The 15039-nt window shown below is 43.8% G+C and overlaps 1 protein-coding gene across 1 annotated transcript in view; it reads left to right on the top strand.

Annotated features, from left to right (window-relative positions):
• LOC132383104 (glycogen [starch] synthase, muscle-like) overlaps positions 1–15039 on the top strand; it is an 84557-nt gene that overhangs the window by 20876 nt on the left and 48642 nt on the right. The window contains exons 6-8 of the mRNA XM_059953900.1: positions 1182–1299; positions 5809–5929; positions 9229–9335. Of these exons, the coding sequence (XP_059809883.1) occupies positions 1182–1299; positions 5809–5929; positions 9229–9335 (346 nt within the window). The remainder of the gene's footprint in view (positions 1–1181; positions 1300–5808; positions 5930–9228; positions 9336–15039) is intronic.

The raw sequence follows: 15039 nt of genomic DNA, 5'->3' as shown, positions 1-15039 counted from the left end.
AAGAGATTTACCAGGACACTGCCTGGATTAGAAGGCATCTTCCATAAGGAAGGGGTTGGATAAAATTAGGGTGTTTTCTCTGGAGTGGCAGTGGCTGAGGTGAGACCTGATAACAGTTTGTAAGACTACAAGCATTGATTAAATAGGCAGCCAGAATCTTTCTCTTAGGGTCAAAATGTTTAGACCATAAGACTATAAGATATAGGAGCAGAAGTGGGCCATTTGGCCCATCGAGTCTGTTATGCCATTCAATCATGAGCTGATCCTATTTTTCTGGTCATCCCCAGTCCTCTGCCTTCTCCCCACACCCTTTGATGCCCTAGCTAATCAAGAACCCATTTATCTCTGTCTTAAATACACCCAATGACTTGGCCTCCACAGCCGCTCGTGGCAACAAATTCCACAGATTTACCACCCTCTGACTAAAATAATTTCTTTGCATCTCTGTTCTAACTGGACGTCCTTGGATCCTGAAGTCATGCTGTCGTGTCCTGGACTCCCCTACCATAGGAAATAACTTAGCCATATCTAATCTGTTCAGGCCTTTTAACATTTGCAATGTTTCTATGAGGTCTCCCCTCATTCTTCTGAACTCCAGGGAATACAGCCCCAGAGCTGCTAGACATTCCTCATACAGCAACCCTTTCATTCCTGGAATCATTTTCGTGAATCTTCTCTGAACCCTCTCCAATGTCAGTATATCCTTTCTAAAATAAGGAGCCCAAAACAAATTTAATACTAAAAGCATTTATTTAAGATGAGAGATGAGTGGGACATAGTGCGAGATGGGCCCCTGGAATGCACTTCCTAGGTGGCAGTGGGGGAAAGTGCAATAGATGGGTTTAGAAGCCCTGGGCAAAAGAGTCCCTTTAATTGGTCTCTTTAATTAGACTGAGGAGATGGGTGATGCTAGATTGGAGCTTTCCTGGCTGGCAGATCATTGGGTTGAGGTCACTGTCAGGTTGGGGTTATCTGGGACTGGTTGGGATGCAGAAATATCAGGATGGGTACTGTCTCCATATTGGGCAGGTTTTGGCCTGGGCTCGTGTTTGGCTGTTGGTCTCAGAAGTAGTCCCTCTCAGAGTTGTTGGTATTAGTGCCCATTATGCATGGAATTGATTGAAAATTCCTGTTCCAAAACAGACTCTCTGAGTTAATAACTTTCTCCTTTCTTTCCACAGATGTGGTCACTCCAAATGGATTGAATTTGAAGAGATTCGCTGTAATACATGAGTTCCAGAATTTGCATTCCACAAGCAAGATGCGGATTCAGGAGTTTATCCGAGGCCATTTCTATGGGTAAGAGGGCCCCTTCTATTGTTATTGTCTCCGTGGAGCTGTGGCGTTCCTCTAAATGTCCATCTCCATTCTCCTGACTTCACTGCAGACCTTTCAAACCATTGCTCCACGTGTCAATCCCGTCCAAGGCAGTAATTTATTTTGAATGTTTAACAGTGGGCTGGTTGCCAAGTTCACAACCTGGTTCTGAATGGCAGTTTGGTTTGTGATTCTTGTTCTCACAGAAAATAATTTTACATAAATTCTCAAGTGCTTTCACAATGTCTACCTACCTCAGTGTCGCAAGAGATTCTGCTGATCTTGAGCAACACACAAAATGCTGCTCAGCAGGTCAGGCAGCATCCATGGTGAGGAATGAACAGTCGATGTCAAAATAAGAAATAGAATTAGTTTTAATATCACTGGCATGTGTCATGTAATCTGTTGTTTCGTGGCAGCAGTACAGTGCAATACTTGATAATAAAATTCTATAAAGTTACAATAAGATAGATAGGCTGATAGATACTTATTGATCCCAGAGGAAATTACAATGTCACAGTAGCATTACAAATGCACAGATATAAATATTAGAAGAGAAGTAGAAAGAATAAAAAATCAGTAACCTCAAGCAGTCTAACAGGGGGGGAGGGGTCATCACTTCCCTGGCCATATGTTGACTCATTATAGAGCCTAATAGCCGAGGGTAAGAATGGCCTCATATAGCACTCTTTGGAGCAGCACAGTTGTTTTACTCTATTACTGAAAGTGCTCTTCTGTTCAACCAAGGAGGCATGCAGAGGGTGAGAAACATTGTCCAGAATTGCCAGGATTTTCCACAGGGTCCTTTGTTCTACCACAGCCTGCAGTGTGTCCAGTTTGACTCCTGTAACAGAGCCAGCCTTTCTAATCAGTTTATTGAGCCTGTTGGCATCACCTGTGTGGAAGCCATTGCCTCAGCACACCACTGTATAGAAGACTTTACTGGTGACAACAGACTGGTAGAACACGTGAAGGAGAGGCCTGCATACTCCAAAGAACCACAGTCTCCTCAGGAAGTAGAGACAACTCTGGTCTTTCTTGTACACAGCTTCTGTGCCAATAAGAAATATATATTTAAAAAACAAATTAGTGCAAAAAGAATGTGGAAAATAGTGAGGTAGTGTACATGGCAGTTTTATGACTTGGGCCAATACCCTTTATTAATTCGTTTCAGAATCAAAATCAGGATTAATATCACCAGCATATGCTGTGAAATTTTATGTTTTGTGGCAGCAGTACATTGCAATACATAGTAATAAAAAATATAAGTTATAATAAGAAATACATATTAATTTAACTTTGTAAATATATATTTTAAAAGTTGAATTAAATAAGTAGTGCAAAAAGAGAAAAAAGAGGGAAAAAATAGTAGTGAGGTAGTGTTAGTGGGTTCAAAGTCCATTCATGGCAGAAGGGAAGAAGCTGTTCCTGAATTGTTGAGTGTGTGCCTTCCTTCCTGATGGTCGGAATGAGAAGAAGGAATGTCCTGGGTGATGGGGGGGGGGTCCTTAATGATGGCTGCTGCCCCCACAGATGCTCCACTATGCTACTGTGGTACCCTTTGGTTATTAAAGTTTGTAAACTTTAAGGTGGGTGCTGTTGTTTCTGTGAGCAGGTACAATCTGCGAGTTAAATCAACACGTACAAACAAGCTGGATGAACTCAGCAGGTCGGGCAGCATCCGTGGAAACGAGCAGTCAACGTTTCGGGCCAAGACCCTTCATCAGGACTGAAGAAGGAGGGGGCAGGGGCCCTATAAAGAAGGTGGGGTAAGGGTGGAAAACCAATCAGAGGAAAGATCAAGGGTGGGGGAGGAGAAGCAGGGAGGGGATAGGCAGGAGAGATGAAGGAGGAATGTAAGAGGAAGCACAATGGGTAGTAGAAGAAGGCAGAATCATGAGAGAGGTGATAGGCAGCTAGAAGAGGAGGCAGGGTGAAAGTGGGATGGGGGAAGGGGGAGGAAGGGAATTACCGTAAGTTGGAAAATTCGATGTTCATAACAAGGGGCTGGAGATTACCCAGACGGTATACGAGGTGTTGCTCCTCCAGCCTGAGTTTGGCCTCATCATGGCAGTAGAGGCCATGTATGGACATATCCGAAATATATCCAACATGTGTATGGACATGTACTTGTTGATTTGACCACAGCATCTGCAGTGTACTTTGTGTTTACAATTTGTGAGTTGGTAGTTTACTTTTGTTGTAGAATGGGATTGAGCCAAGCTGTCAAATTTAGCACAAACGTAGGTCTTCAGCCTACCTAATCTGGCATTGACCCTCATTAATCCTATTTTAGTCTTATTCCAATCAACTCCCTCCTTGCCTGCACACTGGGACAATGTATAGCTGCCAGTCAACCCATCAACTGGCACCTTTGCATTATGGGTAAAATCAAAGTGCCCAGAGGAAACCGATGTGGTCAAAGGGGGAATGTTCATTCCACGCACAGTACTACAGTGTAGGATTGAACCCAGTCACTGAAACCGAGGCAGAATCTCAACTAGCTGTCATAGGTGATAGAAAAAAGGAGAGCGATACATAGAAGGGAAGTGTCAGAATGATCTTAGAGTAGGATCAAAGGTCAGCACAACATCCTGGGCTGAAGGGCCTTACTGTGTTGTTATGTTCTATAAACCTAGAATTCAATATTAAGACTGCACTGTGCCCAGATGGAGTTGAGGTGTTGTTTCCTGGGCTTGCATGGGTCTGGGTGTAACAGAGCAGGAGGGCACAGACAAAGAGAAAATGGAATGGTGAATTCAAATGTCCTCCATGGACGAGGACAGGTGCTGCATAGTGTGATCACCCAGCCTGCACTTGGTTTCCCCAGTGTCAAGGAAACCACACTGTGATGCAGTGCATTGAATGACCATAAGATACAGGAGAAGAATTAGGCCATTTGGCCCATCGAGTCTGCTCTGCCACTTTATCATGGCTGATGCATTTTTTCCTCTCCGCCCCGTTCTCCTGCCTTCTCCCCATATCCCTTCATGCCCTGACCAATCAAAAATCTATCAACCTCTGTCTTAAATGTACATCGAGACTTGGTCTCCACAGCTGCCCGTGGCAACAAATTCCACAGAATTCTCTCTGGCTAAAGAAACTCCTCCTCATCTCCATTCAGAAAGGACACCACTCTATTCTGAGGCTGAACCTTCTGATATTAGACTCTCCCACCACAGGAAACATCCTCTCCACATCCTCTCTGTCAAAGCCTTTCACCATTCAACAGGTTTCAATTAGGCCACCCCTCATTCTTCTGAATTCTGGTGAACACAGGCCCAGAGCCATCAAATTCTCCTCATACAACAAGCTGTTTGATCCTCAGATCATTTTCATGAACCTTCTTTGAACGCTCCTCCAGTTTCAGCACATCCTTTCTAAGATAAGGGACCCAAACCTGCTCACGATACTCTGCAAACACAAGGAAATCTGCAGATGCTGGAAATTCAAACAACAACACGCTCAAGGTACTCTGAGTGAGGCCTCACCAGTGCCTCAAAGTCTCAACATCACATCCTTGCTTTTATATTCTAGTCCTCTCAAAATGAATGCTGACATTGCATTTGCCTTCCTCACCACCGACTCAACCTGCAAGTTAACCTTTAGGGAATCCTGCACAAGGACTCCCAAGTCCCTTTGCACCTCAGATTTTTGTAATCTCTCTCCATGAGAAAATACAAAATGAGAAGAATACAAGTTTTACCTGGGGAGAACATCTGGTCTTGGGGTGGTGGGAAGAGAGGAGGTGAAAGGGTAGGGTCTGCAGCTACATGGGAACCTGCTGTATGACGGCGAGTGGTTGGTGGGGACAGAAAGAGTACAGTGGAGTAACAGAGGGAGTGATCCCTGTTAAGTGCTGGAAGGGAATGGGAATGTATCCAGTGACGGAATCTTGTTGGAGCTGATGGATGTTGTGAAGGGTGATCTTCCCACGGATGCTGCCTGACCTGCTGTTTTCCGGCACTTTCCATTTTCTGTTTTTTATTTGCTATGGAGGCACAGTTTAAATTTTCCTGCTTGTCAAGGCTCGTCTGCTGCACGGGTTTCAAAACTGTTAACACAAAGCCAGATGTGCTGTTAAATACTGAGCTTAAGCCACTTCAAACTCAACATGTCACAGTCACTCTACACACCCTTGGCCCGCATTCTCTCTCAGGGAAAACCGACCAGCAGCTTTCTCCACACCGACAGCTCCTGAGGCCAGCACCGTGCCTCATCCCTCAACTCTGTTTATCTCCATCTTACTCAACTTTCCCCTCTAATCATCGCTCTATGTCCAGCAAGTTCCACCACAGGCCTGTAACTCCTCCCTTGACTGTGTCTGTACTGGCAGAAGTAGGGTCCAGTCCATCGCATCCCAGCAGCACTCAGACAGACAAGCTCTCTGAGCAGCAGGAAATGCTCCTGAGTTTGCAGTCGCGGCAAATAAAATTAATTGTCCAAGCAGTGAATACTAAATTTTAACCGTCTTTCTTTTGATTTATTTAGCCATTTGGATTTTGATCTGGATAAGACCCTATATTTCTTCACTGCTGGCCGTTATGAGTTCAGAAACAAAGGGGTTGATGTATTTCTTGAGGCCCTGGCACGACTCAACTATCTCCTAAAGGTGAGACCCCTCTCTGACCCTGCGTAAGACAATGTGCGATTCTGCTGGTGAGTGGAGGTGGAAGGGTCATCCATCATCGATCCTAGGAGTAAGAAAAGGAGTCCGGGGAGAAGGGCTACAGCTTTAGGTATAAACAAAGCAGTAACTGGGCAATGCTGTGACACACAAATACATTGCAGCAGGTTGTCAACAGCAACTCCAAAGCCAGCACAGAGAAGGACAAGGACAACTGAGGCCGGGAAGCTCCACCATCTGCTAGCTTCCCTAGCAAGGTTGAGAGGGTGCACAGCTTTAGATTCCTCGGCATACACGTCACCGAGGATCTCACGTGGTCTGTACACACCAGCTGTGTGGTGAAAAAGGTTCAACAGCACCTCAGAAGGTTGAGGAAGTTTGCTTGTGGGCCCCCAGATCCTAAGAACTTTCTACAGGGGCACAATTGAGAACATCCTGACTGGCTGCATCACTGCCCGGTATGGGAACTGTACTTCCCTCAATCACAGAACTCTGCAGAGAGTGTTGCGGACAGCCCAGTGCATCTGCAGTTGTGAACTTCCCACTATTCAGGACACTTACAAAGACAGGTGTGTAAGAAGGGCCTGAAGGATCATTGGGGACCTGAGTCACTCCAACCACAAACTGTTCCAGCTGCTACCATCTGGGAAATGGTACCACAGCATAAAAACCAGGACCAACAGGCTCTGGGACAACTTCTTCCACCAGGCCATCAGACTGATTAATTCGTGTTGACACAACTGTATTTCTATGTTATATTGACTATCCTGTTGTACATAATATTTATTATAAATTACTCTAAATTGCACAGTGCACATTTAGATGGAGATGTAACGTGAAGATTTTTACTCTTCACGTATATGAAGGATGTAAGTAATAAAGTCAATTCTTGGCCTGGAAACCCTCATCCTTGCTGGGTCTAAGTCCTTGCCCACGATGAAACAGAACATTGAAAGAAATCAGAAGACCTATTGAGGAATTAGAACTCATCGAGACATACAGCAGGGAAACAGGCCTTACAGCCCAACTGGTCCATGGTGACCGAGATGTTGGTTATATTGGCCCATACCTCTCTAAACTCTTTCTATCCATCTACCTGTCCAATTCAATTTTATATTTTATAAGTGTTCCTGCCTCAGACACTTCTTCTGGAAACACATTCCAATTACTGTGTGGAAACCATTGCCCCTCATGTCCCTTTCAATCTTACCCCTCTCACCTTAAACCTATGCCCTCCAGCTACTAATTCTCCAATGTTGGGTAAAAGTCTCTGCATATTCTCCCTTTTTGTGCTCCAAAACTTTATAAACGTCTCTAAAATCACCCCTTATTCTCTTACACACCACTGAATAACTTCTTAGCCTGAACAACCTCTCTCTATAACTGAGTTCCTCAAGTCCCAGCAACATCCTCACAAGTCTTCTCTACACACTTTCCAGCTAACTGGCATCTTTCCTGACCAAAACTGAACACAATATTCCAAACACAGACAAGAGAAAGACTGCAGATGCTGGAAATCCGGGCAATGCACACACAATGCTGGAGGAACTCAGCAGGCCAGGCTGCATCGATGGAAAAGAGTACAGTCGATGTTTTGGGCCAAGACCCTTCCCAAATGTGGCCTCACCAATATCATATCCAATTACAACACAACATCCCACCTTCTATACTCAGTGCCTACTGATGAAAGCCAGCATGCCAAAGCTGCCTCAGCCACCCTACTACCTACCTGCGATGCCACTTTCATCGATCTGTGTACTTGGACTGCAAGGTCGCTCCATTTTACAACATTTTCCAGGGCCCTACCATTCACTGTGAAAGTCCCGCCCTTATTTGTCTTCGCAAAAACAAGCCTCACTTATTCAATTTAAATTTTATTTGCCGTTCTCCGCCCACTTACCTCGCTGCTCAAAGTCTCTCTTTAATTTCTGATAACTTGGAGTTTTGGGCTCCTTATTTTATAAAGGATATGCTGGTGTTGGAGAGGGCTCAGAGAAGATTCACGAGAATGATTCCAGGAATGAAAGGGTTACCATATGAGGAACATCTAGCAGCTCTTGGGCTGTATTCCCTGGAGTTCAAGAGAATGAGGGGGGGATCTCATAGAAACATTCGGAATGTTAAAAGGCCTGAACAGATTAGATATGGCGAAGTTATTTTCCATGGTAGGGAAGTCTATGACAAGAGGGCATGACTTCAAGAATGAAGGACAACCATTTGGAACAGAGCTGCAGAGAAATTACTTTAGTCAGAGGGTGGTAAATCTGTGGAATTTGTTGCCACGAGCGGCTGTGGAGGCCAAGTCATTAGGTGCATTTAAGGCAGAGATGGGTAGGTTCTTGATTAGCCAGGGCATCAAAGGGGAGAAGGCAGGGGAGTGGGGATGACTGGAAGGATAGGATCATCCATGATTGAATGGCGGAGCAGACTCGATGGGCTGAATGGCCTACTTCTGCTCCTATATCTTATGGTCTTATAACTCTCTTCATTATCCACTCTACAGCCTATTTTAGTGTCACCCACAAACATACTAACCATGCCTTGGACATTCTCATTGGAATTATTGATATAGTAAATGACAAATAGTAATGGGCTCAGCACCGGCCGCTGAGGCACACCACAAGCCACGGGCCTCCAGTCCAAAAGAATCTTCCATCATCATCATAGAACATAGAGTATTACAGCACAGTACAGGCCTTTCAGGCAGCAATGTTGTGCCAACATTTTAACCTACTCTAAGATCAATCTAACCCTTCTCTCCTACATTCTTCTATCATCCATGTGCCTATCTAAGAGTTTCTTAGATAGATACATTAAGAGTTTCTTAAATGCCACTAATGTTTCTGACACTACCACAACCCCGACAGATAAGACCGTAAGATATAGGAGCAGAATTAGGCCATTTGACCCATCAAGTCTGCTCCACCATTTCATCATGGCTGATTCATCTTCCTTCTCAGCCCCAACCTCCTGCCTTCTCCCTGTATCCCTGAATACCCTGACCAACCAAGGATCTATCAACCTCTGCCTTACCTTTCCATGCTGCTACCATTCTCTGCTTTCTACCATATAGATCCAATTAACCAGCTCTTCTGAGATTTCATGCGATCTAACTTTCCACTGCAGCCTACCAGGACCTTATAAAAGCCCATACAGATAATGCAAGGAAATGACGATTGCCAAACATCCATGCATTTATTATTATAGCTGGTGTCATCAGAAATGACCTGAGGCCGTGTTCATCTCATGCAGAACGATTCACATTGTAAAACTTGTTGTTTCAGACTCATCAGAGCATCGTGACCGTCATTGCGTTCTTCATCATGCCCGCCCGGACCAACAACTTCAACGTAGAGTCGCTGAAAGGTCAGGCAATTCGGAAGCAGCTGTGGTGAGTACCTGGACCAGTAGAGTGGGAAGTCTTAGACCCTGAAACGACGCCAGATTGAAGCCATGGGAGGCAGCTCATAGCACAGAGTGTGCTGGTGACTGCTTTCTGTCTGACTGCTGGTTCAAAGACTCTACTGTTGGCATCAGGGCACCTTGCATTAAAATAGTATGCAGTAAAATTGCTATGATATTAACTATAAAGACCACAAAATCCAAACCCAAGTGACTTCCAATTTCTTTGTAGTATCTTCTATTTCTTCACGATCCGCACTCTCTGTCTGCGTCAGCCGATCCAATCTCTCATTGTAACTGAAATATTCCATCCCAGGCAATATCTCCTTATGGTAACTTCTACTTTACAAAAAGACCTCTCGACAACTTGATGGCCAAAAGAGCATCTTTATCTGGGACGGCAAATGATATTTACAATACAGAGGCTTCCAGGTACCTCGTGCGGCCTGGGTGGAGGACTATATACAATGCATACTGGGAGTAAAAAGACCCGCCAACCCCGGATCCCGCCTCTTGCTACCAACAGCTCCCCGATTAGTATTAACTTACCTCTAATAATACTCACATTACAACACTCCTGGATCACAAAACATAGCATAGCAAGAATCGGACCCTTTAGCCCATGATGTTGAGCTGACCTAATTAAATGTGTAACTGAACTAATTTTTTCTGCCTACACAATGTCAATTTGACTCCATTCCCTTCATGTGCCTAACTATGAGTCTTTTAAATGTCTGTATCGTCCCTGTCCCCACCACAACCCCCGTCTGTGTATTCCAGGCACCCACTGCTCTATGTAAAGAAACTTGCTGCGCACATCTCCTTTGAAGTCACACCTCTCATCTCTAAGGGTCTCTTTCTGTGGTGCGTAACTCCCTGCTCACAGAATTAAATGTTCTGCTGTCACCAGTATTTTGTTAGTTAAACAGTTATTTAATTCAAGTGGTACTTTATTGAGTTATACTGAGTTTTTATCCACCTTTAAATTTCCTGTGACTCCAAATGAATTTGCTGTTGTTATGCATGCAGGCACGTGGCCTAGTGGGCAAGGCATCAGACTAGTAACCTAAAGGTCACTGGTTCAAGCCTCAGCTGACTGAGGCAGCGTGTTTGTGTCCTTGAGCAAAGCACTGAACAACACATTGCTGTGTGACGTCACCGGCAGCCAAGCTGCATGGGTCCTAGTGCCCTTCCCTTGGACAACATCGGGAAGGCAACTGCCGGTCTCCCATACAACCCTGTCCAGGCCTGCGCCCTGGAAACTCCAGGCACAGATCTATGGTCTCTCGAGACTGACACCATGCATGCAGTTCTCTCTTGTGCAATTGTGTTGTTTAGAAATACGTCAGTTGAATTACCCAGCTTGGATCCATCCAGCACAGCTGTTTTCCTCCCTCTTTTAAAAAAAATAATAGAGGTATTAGAAGTTTGTTTCAAAAAGACATTACTTCTATTCCTACAGCTGTTAGTTTTTGAAATAGTCGCTTGGGGAGTTTTTTTTAATTATTTAATAAATTTTTATTGAGGAATAAAATTAAAGAAATTTCATTTAAAATTATACATAGATATTACCCAACCAATGTTTATTTGATGAAGTTTAATTCTGATATTGAAACTAACTGTTCTTTTTGTGGTTTACATCCAGAGGATTTATTTAATCTGTTTTGGGATTGGGAATATGTTAAAACATTTTGGGTTGATGTCTTTCAATTTATAGATCAATATATTAATGCGAATTTTACTTTTTGTTTTGAAAATGTCTTATTTGGGTTTACTAATAATACCAAATCTCATAGGGATCATTTCTTTATCATAAATCTTTTGTTAATTTACAGCAAATTTTATATCCATAAATGTAAATACAGCAATAAGAAACCTTCAATTATATTTTTTACATCAGACTTCAAACTATACGTTAATACTCTGAAAACTTCCCATAAACAGAAAGCTGTAAAGACCCTACAAATTTGTCAGCATTTCGGGTTATCCCTAAATCTTTCTGTTTTGTGACTCCTTTTAGAAATAGTTCCTTCTGTCCAACAGTATATAGAGTGGATTTTCTTGTTTATTTGTATATTTAAAGTTAATAGTTACATATTTGTTGCTTCCCTGGCTTTGTTAGCATATGTTTAGTGTTTTTTGTTTGTGTTCAATAAAAATTTTAAAAAACTTAAAAGATAACCCTATCTCCCATCACCAAGGCCATTTTGGGTCCATTTTACCCTTTTACCTTTGACCCTGAGGGGCCCAGTGCCCTATGTGGCACCCTGTCAGAGGCTCTTCGAAGTCCACAGAAACCACTGCACTTGCCCATGTTGATACCCCTGTGGTTTTTTTTTTGAAACATTCATTAAGCTTGGTCAGACAAGAGCTCTGGTTAATGAAGGGGAGGGTGCAAGATGTGAAGTTAATACTTCACACCAGTATTGAGTAAGTGGTAAGGCGTGGACATGGAGAGATAAGGGAGCTGTATGCTGATTTTCCCAGAGTATAATTATTATATAAAATGGAGGAAGCGATAGGTCTTTTAATGGTAAGAAGGCACACTCTCAGACAGGGCCAAACAAAGGTGCTGTTGTCTTTTTAAGCATATTTTTTACAATTACAATAGCCTGCTGGACATTAAGAACTCAAAGTACTGCAGGTCTACCCCATCAGAGAGTTGCTTATTGGTGGAGAAAATGAAGGAACTGGACTTTGTGCTGCCTGCTGCAGGAGAGATGTCAGCGTCGGTGCGTGAAGACAGTAACAGCGAGTGATTGTCTTAGTCGCTTTTCTTGTGGTCGCAAGACCCTGTTGGACATTGGTGATGTGAAATGCTGTAAGTCTGGTTCACTGTTGGCAGATCCGATGGCGGGAGAGCTACGTGGCCTCAGTTATAGCAAGGACGAGGCCTCCAGCCGCTGTGTCGCCTGTTTGCGGACGTCCAGGGTAGAGGCGTCGGTCGGTGTTAGAGGTGGTGTGGCATAGTGTCGGTGCTCCCTCTAGTGGTTGCTCGGTGGAAGACCAGGCATCAAGCCACAGCATTGCAGTTCGCAGCCATCCAGGAGGGAGTATCGGAGTCGGTGCTGGAGGCACATGCTGGCTTTGGTGCTGCTCTCCAGTGTTTGCTCAATAGAAGGCAAATTATATTGTGTTCAACTGCAGACTGCTGCAACGTGGACTCAGAGACTTGGACTATATTTTTCGTGTGACTGTATTGTACTGCAGTCTTATATGTGCTATATGCACCTCATGCTGTGCATGACTTTTGGTACCTTGTTTTGTACCTTGGCTCTGCAGTAACTCTGTTTTGTTTTCCTGTATTCATATATATTTGAATGACAATTAACTTTGAACTTGAAACTGGATAAGTCCTGATAGAATTGATCCCAGGTTACTGAGAGACAAGGTATGATATATCCGATGTCTGGAGAATTACAAGGTTTGCTCATTTGTTTAAGAAGGGCATTAAGGGCACTCCAGGAAATTAGCCAGTGATCCTTATAACCATATAACAACTACAGCACAGAACAGGCCATCTCGGCCCTTCTAGTCTGTGCCGAACGCTTACTCTCACCTAGTCCCACCGACCTGCACTCAGCCCATAACCCTCCATTCCTTTCCTGTCCATATACCTATCCAATTTTTTTTTTAAATGACAATATCGAACCTGCCTCTACCACTTCTACTGGAAGTAGATGTCAGGGGTAGGGAAATTACTGGAGACAATTCTTAGCGATAGGGTTTGCTCGCATTTGGAAAAGTGTTTGGAGCAGCACCCAATCAGAGATTGGAAGCCTAATAAGATGTAGCTCACTCAGGTACTCACAGCACTTTGGTGCTTTGAGCAGCAGCCAATCAGTGTTCAGGATTGACTGGCAAGAACAAATTAAAGTAAGGCAGGGGGCAAGCATCATTGGAGCAGCCACCAGTGGACTGGTCAGAGTTACAGCAGGGTTTTTTTTCATTCTTTAGTTCTTCAATGAGGAGAGTTGAGTGAGAGAAGGCAAAAAAAAGCTGTAAGCAGAATCCCTGCAGTTTATTGTTGTAATTTCTTTATATTTGCTCAGCTAGAACAGTAGAAATGCAAGGCAAGATAATGGAATGCTCCTCGTGAGGGATGTGGGAAGGCAAGGAAATCTCCAGTGTACCTGACGACTACAACTACAAAACGTGCATCCATCTGCAACTGCTAACCTCCACGTTAAGCAATGGGAGCTGGAACTGGATGAAGTCCCGATCATCTGGGGTGCTGAGGGGGTGATCTATAGGACATATAGAGAGGAAACTGGGTAACAGTCAGGAAAGGGAAAAGGGTTGAAAAGAGTTCAACAGAGTACCCCTGTGGCCATACCCTCAACAACAGGTATACCACTTTGGATACGGTTGGGGGGTATGACCTAACAGAGGAAGGGTGAACAGCCAGAGGTTGTGGTCCGTGTAAGTACCAATGACCTAGATACAGAGAGTAATGAGGCTCTGCAAACTGAGTTCAGGGAGTTAGGTGGTACCTCCAGGGTTGAGATCTCAGGATTGCTACCTGGGTCACATGGTAGTGAGGCCAGAAATAGGAAGATTATACAGTTTAACACGTGACTAAAGAGCTGGGAGGGGATATGATTTTTGGACCATTGGACTCTCTTCCAAGGAAGGTGGGAGCTTTACAGAAGAGACAGTTTGCATCTGAACTGGAAGGGCACTACTAGGAAGGACCTAGTAGGAAGGTTTGATAGTGCTGCACGGTGGGGTTTAAACTAAGGTTGCAGGGGGATGGGAACCAGAGTGCAGAACAGTTAGTGGAGAGGTTGTGGAGGCAAATGTTTCAGACCTCAGACAAAGTCAGGAATCAAAAGGTTGATCATGATGTGATTATTCCCCCGAGCTGCGTGCATTTCAATGCATGAAGCATTGTTAGAAAGGCAGATGAGTTCAGGGCATCGATCAACACCTGGAATTATGATATTGTAGCCATTAAGGAGACTTGGTTGCAGAGGGGCAGGGCTGGCAGCTCAATATTCCAGAGTTCCATTGTTTTAGACTCGACAGAGCCAGGAGGTATTAAAGGAGGAGGGGTGGCATTACTATTCAGAGAAAATATCTCTACAGTGCTCAGTCAGGACAGAATGGAGAACTCATCTAGTGAGGCATTATAGGTGGAATGAAGAAATAAGAAAGGAATGACCACACTAATGGGGCTATATTACTGAGCACACAGAGTCCAAGGGATTTAGAAGGACAAGTTTGCAGAGAGATCGCAGATTGTTACAAGAAACATAAGATCTTTATAGTGGATGATTTTAACACATATTGACTGGGACTAGGTGGGATAGAGTTTGTCAAATGCTTTCAGGGGAGTTTCCTTAATCATCATGTGTAAGTCCTAAAGAGAAAGAGTGTGATATTTGATCTGCTATTAGGGAAGGGACAGGACAGGTGGAATAAATTTGTATAAGGGAACACTTTTCATCTCGTGATCACAATGCCATTAGTTTCAAAGTAAATATGGAAAAAAGTTACGTCTGGTCTGTGGATTGATATGGAGAAAGGCCAGTTTTGATGGTATCAGGAATGTGTGGATTGGTATAGGCTTTTTTTAAGGTGTACTTGGTAAGTGGGAGGCCTTCAGAAGTGAAACTTTGAGAGTACAAAGCCTGTATGGGCCAGTCAGAATAAAAGATAATGATAAAAGCTCTTGGTTTTCAAGAGATATG

This window comes from Hypanus sabinus, chromosome 29, assembly GCF_030144855.1.
Source record: "Hypanus sabinus isolate sHypSab1 chromosome 29, sHypSab1.hap1, whole genome shotgun sequence".
In the NCBI taxonomy this organism is placed as follows: domain Eukaryota; kingdom Metazoa; phylum Chordata; class Chondrichthyes; order Myliobatiformes; family Dasyatidae; genus Hypanus; species Hypanus sabinus.
The sequence above is the reverse complement of the archived record's forward strand: the minus strand, read 5'-3'. Positions and strand labels throughout refer to the sequence as shown.